This window comes from Sprattus sprattus (genome assembly GCF_963457725.1).
Source record: "Sprattus sprattus genome assembly, chromosome: 7".
In the NCBI taxonomy this organism is placed as follows: domain Eukaryota; kingdom Metazoa; phylum Chordata; class Actinopteri; order Clupeiformes; family Clupeidae; genus Sprattus; species Sprattus sprattus.
The window spans coordinates 7,627,705-7,638,148 of NC_137926.1; the positions used below are offsets into that span (position 1 = coordinate 7,627,705).

Here is a 10,444-nt window from a genome sequence, read left to right on the forward strand (position 1 = left end):
AGAGACACACACACAGAGACACACACACAGAGACACACACACAGAGACACACACACAGAGACACACACACAGAGACACACACACAGAGACACACACACAGAGACACACACACACACACACACACACACACACACACACACACATACACACACAAACACAGCCTTGTGTCTCTCAAACAACCATTGCACAAAATCACCCCCCAGTAATGGCCTATGAAGCCATCATCGCTGGTGATCAAGGCTGAGGCCCATTATGGGCCGTCCGTCAGGGGCGAGGGGGCAGGGAATGGCCTCCTCTGAGCCAGAGAAGCAGGCCATGAGCTCGGAGAGACCCACAGCGATCCGGAGAATTCCACCGATGAAGCTGGCTCACTGCGGCACCCTGGGTAGCTGGAGGGAGGGCAGAATTGCAGGGGTGGGGGGGAGGGGTTTAATGCAACGTTGCCATAGTGCGTTTGCAGTGATTCGCTCTACATCCCCTGTCTGATGTTTCATGCTAACACAAAGGTTAAGCTTCTTGAGTTATAGGTGACTGAGAAACGGTACAAGTATTGACCTGCAACGTAAATTACTTTCACTCTAACTTTGGCCATGACCTGTTGACTATAACTGCTCTTTCACTTCTTCGACTGCACTTCTGTCGACGGCCACGATCAGCTGCCATTGGGCGAGCGAGTTTCTTTTCCTTTACTGTGACACACTCAACTCTCCAGTTACTTTGACAGGTCTCAAGGGAGTCTGTGGACTTATTTGGCCGTCAGAGCTGCAGGTGCATGGACACACACACACACACACACACACACACACACACACACACTCACACATCACACACACAACCTTTTCAGCAAAAGCATTCTGAAAAGGATGTGATTGCGTAGGCCCCTGAAGTCGCTTTGAGTGTGGCTGGTTTCTGACGGGTCCAGAAAGACCCAGAAAGACTTGCGTTATTGTTCCTCGTCCAAGCAGCCAGTCGTCGAGGGACAAAACACACTTCAAATTCCCTGGTGTGTTTTGCTGCGTTGAGACTGGTGAGTGCTCACTCAAAGCAGACCAAAGAAGGCACAATGTAGCTGTCTGACTACACATGTTCCTGACAAATGGGCTTTTAGGAAACCAAAGCTGGACCCATAACAGTTTGACCTGTACCAGAACATACTCAACACTTGGGTTTAGGATAGATAAGTATGCACTCAACTCTTGGAAAACAGGGTCTTGATCAAATATAATCCCATTGATAAAATACTCATCATTACAATAGTGTAAGGATTTCTCTGGCCCCACTCCCTAATCAATTGACTGTGTCTTGTTAGGTTGGCTATATGTTTGTGTACATTCAAACCACAGCTCAGTTACGTTATTTGGGGGAACTGAAGTGGACATTGCCCAAAATTGGCGCCAAATCACTTGAAAGACAGTCTGGATGGAATGAAATGTGCACTCTTGTCAAGTAGGTCATGTTGTCACTGTCGTCAGGCATCCCTGGAGATGCTATTTAGGCATCTTAGCATGAAGGGGCCGCTAACGTTTCGCCTTTGGTCAGTGTTGGCAACCAACAGCCTTTACACTTTCTCTCTCTCTCTCACTCTCTCTCTCACATACTCACACTCGCTCTCAAACTCGCACACCACTCTCGCTCTCTATTTCACACTCACACTCACACTCGCACACCACTCTCTCTCTCTTTCTCTCTCACACTCACACACACCACTCACTACCACACTTACACGCCACTCTCTGTCACACTCACTCACACATGCACTCGCTCTCACACTCACTCACAAATGCCATACTCACTCACAAATGCCACACTCTCTCTCTCTCTCTCTCTCACACTCAAACAAACTCACACGCCACTCTCTCGCACTCACAAGGGCGTAGGTTTGCATAGGGTTGGTAGGGACTAGTCACGACCAAAGTTTGGGAAAGACAAAAAAGTCCCTACCAATATTTTGTTAATTTGAGAAAAAAAATTTTTTTGCACAATATATTTGCAAACTCATTCGTATTATTATCAATACAATGTTCGTCGCCCAGAAGAGTTATAAATACATTTCTAAGTTTTCCAATGCGCCCTCGAGCTTGTGAGACAAGATGATGTCATTTAATTGGCTGAAGTGGCAGAGTTAGAAACACTACGTGAATCCTGAAAGAGTGCTGCTAGTAGTCTGATACGGTAAGCTACTAAATTCGCCAGGAAATAATAACGCCTCATATCAGTATTTCATTTGGTCTCAGCATTGATATTTTGACCCTTTTGTGCTCTGAAAAGCCACCTAAAAAGAAAAGAGATGCCAGAAGTTGTTTCCACCATGTAGAGCTATCAAAAAGCCAGGTCGCTGTTAGTTAGCTAGTCGGAAAACTACCCACATTGCAAAGCTGCTAGCCCTAAATCGCCACCCATTGTACAATGGAAACATGTTTTGAAAGTTGTTATTGTGTAGGGCATGTTACTTTAGCTTGCATTACATCTCGTCTTGTTGAAGCCAGAAGGATAAGCTACCCTACCCTGTTTAGACAATTTTACCCATGAATGTAATCAATCACACTGGCTATTTTGAGAATACATGTTATACTTGAAGGTAGTAAAAAGGTGCAATCAATTGGGATGCCCAAATGTATGTAGCATATAATTCATGAATACATTATTTCAATGCACTGCAATCCAGATGATGAAGGCTTAGTACAGCTCCATAAAACCTGAACCATTTACCTACATATTACAAATTAATTTCAGAACAAACAAATGCACTGCATGTACTTCTCATTAGGAAATTTTGTTCATTAAGGCAATATTTTGAAATGCATTCAGGAAACTAAGAAATCCAGTGCAGATGTAGTGCAGGTTGAGGAAGAAGCAGCTGGACCATCAGGGCTTCAGATGAGGTCTTACTCATGTTTGGGATATCCAAAAAGGACAACAAAAACATGTGGTGTCAAGAAATGTGGAGAACGTTATTTTTTTAATTTAAACTAAGGGTTTATTATTCTTATTATGTTTAAATCAGTTCCAAGTTCCACAAGTTAGTAGTACACAAATGTTAATATATTCTAATAAAGTTTGCCTGTTAAATATAACATCAACTACATTTTTTAATTTATGGTGGGGGTGGGGGGGGGGGGGGGGGGTCTGCCGGGCAGTGTCCCTACCAATGCTGAGACCAAACCTACGCCCTTGCGCACTCACCACTCTTTCTCTCACACTCACACACGCTCTCTCTCTCTCACGCACACTCCCTCATACTCACACGGGCTCTCTCTCTCTCTCTCTCTCTCTTTCTCATGCTCACCACTCTCTCTCTCACACTCACACACGCCACTCTCTCACACTCACCACTCTCTCTCTCACACTCACACAAGCCTCTCTCTCTCTCTCTCACACTCACACACACTCACACTCAAGCGCCACTCTCTCTCACACTCACTCTCACACGCCATCACTCACACACGCCACCCTCTCTCTGTCTCTCTCTCTCTCTCTCACACACTCACACACGCCACTCTCCCTCTCTCTCTCACGCTCACCACTCGCTCTCGAAACTCACACTCACACACGCCTCTCTCTCTCTCTCACACTCGCACTCACACTCACACACGCTTCTCTCTCTCTCACACTCACTCACACACGCTACTCTCTCTCACCCTTGTACACACACCCATGTCCATCCTTTTCTTATACTGGTTCTATCTGGCTTCTTCAGTCCACTCCACCCACCTCCACCCTCCACCCTCCACACCCCGCTGTGTTCCCCCTCCCAGATGGCCCTCCGCCAGGCCCAGCAGCTCCGTCTGAATGGCACCTAATTGGAGCCCGGCCGTTGGCAGCGCGCGGACAATAGAGAAATGGATTTGTGTCGAACGAGGGAAGAATCCTCTTCTCCTCTTCCTCCGACCTTGTGGGATTGCTTTTTTTTGTTTTTCCACAAGCTGTAGAAAGCCGTGAGATTTTGGGCAGCTGCCATGTTTGTTCTCCTCTTGTGTTTTTTGTTTTTCCTCTTTTCTCTCTCTTTCTTTCTCTCTCTCTCTCTCTCTCTTTTTCTCTCTCTCTCTCTCTGTTGAAGCCGGGCGCCTGGCGGACGCGTGGCAGTATATGTGGAGGCGGAGACACCCGGTGATCCCAGGCTGTTTCCCGGGCGCTTTGCTCGCCTTGCAAGCTTTTATCTGGTTTATCTAAACGCAGAGCTGGTGTTCAGTAGAAGCCTTTAGAAAACGCAGCTGGTGTTCAGTCAACAGCCTCTCAAATCCAGAGGAGCCGCTGCAGTTGGGTAAACAGCTCTTAAGCACTTCACCGTGTTTAGTAAACAGTTCACATGAAACTGCTGTTTAGCAAAGAGCTCGGCGGTAAAGAAATGGTGTTCAGTAAACAGCTCTTAGAGTCTGTGAATATGTTCGAAGGAATCCTAATTCATATATTTACATTTAGTCATTTAGCAGACGCTTTTATCCAAAAGCGACTTACAAGGATGAATACACATTTGACATCTACCGTGATGGCACACTGCACATCAGGAGCAATTAGGGGTTCAGTGTCTTGCTCAAGGACGCTTCGACAGTGAGGAATCAAACTAACAACCTTCTGATTACTAAACGTCTTCTCTACCTCCTGTACCACTGTCGCCCCATCAAGCCTTTGACATGAAGATTAGCACCGTTGAAGCAAACAGTTGGCATCTGAATTGACCTGAGAGGTGATCACTGGGCTAGGCTAGGCTATGCTATGCTAGGATAAGGTTTTTATGCTGTGGGTCAGATGAGACCAGTCTGTGCCAGGTCTGTCGGGCGCACAGTGGGTCTGGCTGGCAGAGACGGGGTGGCTGTGCCCAGTCATGCCCAGCAGTCACGGCGCTGAGTTTAATGGTAAATTGGAGTCCTGAGACGCCCATTATGGGCAGTGGGCCGTGCTGGCAGCCCTGACTGGTCTCCGCTCTGTGTGCTCTGGCCTCAGTGGAGCAGCCAGAGGAGAGGAGGACGGAATGTGAATGCACACACACACACACACACACACACACACACACACACACACACACACACACACACACACACACACACACACACACACACACACACACACACACACACACACACTCAGCCCACACACACACACACACACACACACACACACACACACACAAACACACACTCACACACACACACACACACACACACACACACACACATATGGTCTCTCTCTCTGTCTGACTCTCCATCTCACACACATACACACTCACAGACACTCATGTAAATGTACACACACACACACACACACACACACACACACACTTTCTCTCAAAGGCGCTGCCAGCTTCACATATTTCAGGCCTGATTTCTCAGCATTGTACAATGATAAAATGTACCAATTACTGGGCTGTTAGTACCCTCTCTCTCACCACATAAACATGTATTGTACCCAAGGCTGCGGCAGCTTGTGCCATTTGATATGAACACTGAAATACAATAGTATTGAAAGCAGGGGATGCCTCGGACATTAACCTGCTGTAGTAAATCTGGAGAGTAGAACAGCTGGAGGTTGTAACTCATGTCTCTCTTTGTTTCTCTCTCTCTTTCTCTCTCTCTCTCTCTCTCTTTCTCGTGGGCAGCTCTTCTGGGAGAGGCGGTTAAAAGGCCTCCGGGCGTTTGACGTCACAGAAGAAGTACTACGGACCATGGAGCTTCCCAAAGGTTTACAAAGTAAGTCCTGACACACACACATGCTCAGAAACACACACACATACACATACACACACACACACACACACACACGCTCAGAAACACACACACACACACACACACACACACACACACACACACACACACATACTCAGAAACACACATGATCAGAACCACACACACACACACACACACACACACACACACACACACACACACACTGCCAGAGCACACACCATGGAAGTTTATTGCAGCTTGCATCATTTGGTGGAGACTGACGGTTTCCAAATGGCGGGAGAGGGTGGCATGGGAGAGCCAAAGCCGTACAGAACACACACACACACACACACACACACACACACACACACACACACACACACACACACACACACACACACACACACACACACACACACACACACACACACACACACACACACACACACACACACACACACACACACACACACACACACACACACACACACACACACACACACACAAACACACACACACAAACACAACCTCGGCAGTCTCCTCCTGTCCGTGTGTCAGCCTGTTAATGTGTGTGTGTATGTTGGTTTGTGTGTGTGGGTGTGTGTGTGTGTTCCAGGTGTGGGTCCAGATGCGTCGGATGAGTGCCTCCTGTCGGCGATCGCCAGCGCGCTGCACACGAGCTCGGCTCCCATCACCGGCCAGACGTCCACGGCGGCCGAGAAGAACCCCGCCATCTGGCTCAACACCGGACAGCCGCTCTGCAAAGCCTTCATCGTCACCGACGAAGATATCAAGTACGAACCAGTCTGACCGAACGGTTTCGCTTACGTGTGGTTGATGTGTGTGCTCGTGTTGGCTGTATTAGATATCAAGTACGAACCAGTCAGACCGAACGGTTTCGCTTACGTGTGGTTGCTGTGTGTGTGCTGGTGTCGGCTGTACTAGATATCAAGTACGAACGAGACAGACTGTACGGTTTCGTTTACGTGTGGTTGATGTGTGCTCATGTTGGCTGTATTAGATTAGATTAGATTTGATTGAACTTTATTGCTATTGGGCAGAGTTCAGGTTTAAGCCAATGAAATGCAGTTAGCATCTAACAAAAAAGTGTTACTTACAGAAGTGCAGGTAAGAGTAAATACTACCGCATATCTTTAGCGTGCTACATCTTACAATATAGTCTTGTGTGTGTCTGGTTGTGTGTGCTTGTATGTGTGGGTGGGGGGTGAAGCTTCCTTCGCTCTGTGGGCGTTTCTGAGAGGGAGGGAGGGAGGGAGGGAGGGAAGGGTGGATGGTGACTGATAACGGCTACAGATTAGCCCTGGTCTGACATCATTTGGAACAGGCAAAGCCATTTGGCGTTCTAGCTTCTAACTGAGACCCAGAGTTCTGTCAGTCTGGATCTTCTATGAGATCAGTAACAACTCTGTGGTCACCTGCTAGGCCTTGGAGTGATTATCTGCAGGATGTGGTAAACTGTAGTTGGACATTGTTGGTGGTGAACTATGTTTTGTGAATCAGCACTGCAGTTCTTTGTACAGCCACTAGATGGCAATATGTACACAGGGATGATGCCTTTGGATATGGTCTTTAAGGGTCACTCACTGCAGAAGGTTCGTTCGGTGTCTTGGTGTTAGTGCTTGTTTGTGTGTGTGCTCTTTTTGCACGTACGTGCGGCTTTTAGCACAGTTGTGTTGTTTATGTCTGTTTATATTAACCCCGGCTCCCACACGCACAGCACTGTCAACTGTGAGATGCATTTCCTCCATCTTGGGGCTATTAGCGCTGGTGTATCCCATGGATCAGCAGCTCTGCTCTCTCTTGCCTTCTTGCTAAATGAGTATATTCTCTCCCACACCCCAATGAGAAACATTAGAAAACATTAGACTCCCTCCATCTAAGATGGCTGTGATGATGATGATGGCCCGGCCTTGCCCACTCCCCTTGCCTGACTGCCCCTCTAAGTGATATTCGCCAGAAGTATTGAGGCTATCCAGCTTTAATATTCTGATTACCATCACAAAAACGTTATGTTCTGAGATGGATAGTCTCTGGGACTCTCCTGGGCCCTAGAGTCAGCCAATGAAAGTTCAGTTCCCACTATATCAACCAATCAGGAAGAACAGGACCGATAGACGGACAGCTCTGTCAGCCAGTCATTTCACGCAGTTCCAACACGCTGAGGTCAGGGGGCGGGGGGTACTCCTCAGTTCCCAGGTTAGGCGAGAGTTAGCAGAGTCATTCTAACCTCACTCACGGTCGCTTTATTGAAGCCACCCCACACGCCTACCATGTTTCCGTCTCTTATTATCATCTGACGGAGCCTGTGTGGGCATGTGACCATGCCAGCCTGCCATCTTGCTTTGGAGCCCCACGCCAGAGCAGATTTGTTCACCGATCCACCCCGTGCCCGCAGATAGAACACGCGTGTTTGTCTACCGATCGGCGAAATAGCTCTTCTCGGTGCACTACGGGGGGCCTTTTCATTCAGTGAGCTCATTTTCGCTAATGGTTAGCACATCGTCCACAAGCTGCGCGCTCTTAAACTGGGGGCCCCCGGAGCTGCAGGCAGGACACGAACCCCCCCACTGTGAACACTTCCTGACTCCAGGTTGAGTCGTCGCTCGTTCACTTACCCACTTACGCTTCCTGCGATTAAACAGAGCACCTGGAAACATAACCCTCGCATTCAAGGCTCACCTGTCCTTGAGGAAAGCTGTGCTGGTGTTTGTGGACAATCTGTGTGTTTGCCGTTGCTGAAGCGTGCGCAGGAGGCAGTGGCCTTCATTATATGTGTGTGTGTGTGTGTGTGTGTGTGTGTGTGTGTGTGTGTGTGTGTGTGTGTGTGTTCGTGTGTGTGTTCCTGGAATGAGCGGAAGATGCATTTGCTTTGTTTTGTTTGTCAAACAGACTTTCTATTTTTAACCCTTAATGGCACAGACAGAAGCAGATGCTCTCTCTTGCTGTGTGTCTCTTTCTCTCTGTCTCTGTCTCGTTCTTTCTCTGTGTGTGTGTGTGTGTGTGTGTGTGTGTGTGTGTGTCTGTAGACATGAAAGTATGTGTATTAAGAGCTAAGAGGCAGTGCTAGACAGTCGAAGGTAGCTGCTCAGTGGAGATTCTCAGAGAGAGAGAGACAGAAAGACACAGAGAGAGACAGAGACAGAGAGAGCTCTCAAGCGGCACAGCTAGAGAATGGAGGTCCTGTACCTGTATGTCCTCTGTTACTGTCCTCATTTTCCCTGTCCTGTTTTGAATCTCTCTCCCAGCCTCTCCCTCTTGGTTGCTCATCTGCCCTGTCTCCAGCCTCTCACCGCTACTTCTTTTATCTTTCTCTCTTTCACCCCACTCTTCTTTCACTCCTCACTGGCTCTCTTATGAACTAATGCTGGCCATGGTGGGAGACTCGGTGTCAATGTTGTGCTTTGTAACAATGTCCTTGTGAGATTTGGTATTTGTAGAAAACCTGGATACCTATGTCATTCTTATGTTGCATTGTGTGTCAAAATAAAAAAAATGTGAATTATATAAACAAAAACCTCATTGGCTCATCTGTCTATTGTCCCTCTCTCTCTCTCTCTCTCTCCCTCTCTCTCCCCCTCCCTCCCTCTCTCCCTCCCTCTCTCTCTCTCTCTCCCTCCCTCTCTCTCTCTCTCCCTCTCACCATCCCTCTCTCAGGGAGCAGGAGCTGAAGGTGCATCAGGCCCGCAGGAGTCTGGAGGAGGCGCTGTTTGCAGACGGGTTGGCGCGGGCCGCCGAATCCACCAGGGACATGGAGGGCAAGGCATGAGGAGAGAGAGTCTACCAGGTGAGGTGTGTGTGTGTGTGTGGGGGGGGGGGGGGGGGGGGGCAAGGCATGAGGAGAGAGAGTCTACCAGGTGAGGTGTGTGTGTGTGTGTGTGTGTGTGTGTGTGTGTGGGGCAAGGCATGAGGAGAGTGAGTCTACCAGGTGAGGTGTGTGTGTGTGTGTGTGTGTGTGTGTGTGTGTGTGTGTGTGTGTGTGTGTGTGGGGCAAGGCATGAGGAGAGAGAGTCTACCAGGTGAGGTGTGTGTGTGTGTGTGTGTGTGTGTGTGTGTGTGTGTGTGTGTGGGGCAAGGCGTGAGGAGAGAGAGTCTACCAGGTGAGGTGTGTGTGTGTGTGGGGCAAGGCATGAGGAGAGAGAGTCTACCAGGTGAGGTGTGTGTGTGTGTGTGGGGCAAGGCATGAGGAGAGTGAGTCTACCAGGTGAGGTGTGTGTGTGTGTGTGTGTGTGTGTGTGTGTGTGTGTGGGGCAAGGCAAGGCATGAGGAGAGTCTACCAGGTGAGGTCTGTGTGTTTGTGTGAGGCATGAACCCAGCCCAGCAGGTAACATCCACCGTGGGGAGACTGGTATGGGCTTGGGGTGTGAGGAAGATTGTTGAGTGTGTGTGTGTGTGTGTTTGTGAGTGTGTGTATGCATGTGTGCCTCCATAATGATGGGAGGTGAAGGTGATGAATCCAGGTGTAATTAACAGTATTCCCATGTATGCGTGTGATGGTGGGAGTCTTAAGTCAGTAGTTTCTGTGTCTGTGTGCGTGCGAGTGTGTGTGCGACTGCGTGTTTGAAGTAAGTGGTTTCTGAGTCTGTGTGCGTGTGTGTGTGTGTGTGTGTGACTGTGGGCGTTTTTAGTCTCTGGTTTCTGTGTGTGTGTGCGTGCGAGCGAGCGAGTGAGTGTGTGTGTGTGTGTGTGTGTGACTGTGGGAGTCCAAGCTGGTGTTCCATGCCCCCCACCCAGCCCCCCTCTCTGTGCCCTGGCGGTGGTCAGTT

The 10,444-nt window shown here is 48.7% G+C and overlaps 1 protein-coding gene across 1 annotated transcript; it reads left to right on the forward strand.

Moving 5' to 3' along the window:
• Nucleotides 1-252: 252 nt before the first annotated feature.
• LOC308368431 (methyl-CpG-binding domain protein 2-like) lies at nt 253-9,468 on the forward strand (the record flags this gene model as incomplete). The annotated part of the gene is made up of 5 exons (XM_080842601.1): nt 253-385; nt 3,756-3,817; nt 5,594-5,684; nt 6,277-6,454; nt 9,336-9,468. 5 exons carry the CDS (start codon nt 253-255, stop codon nt 9,445-9,447), a joined length of 576 nt encoding a protein of 191 aa, XP_080698727.1. The 3' UTR covers nt 9,448-9,468.
• Between the last annotated feature and the right edge of the window lie 976 nt (nt 9,469-10,444).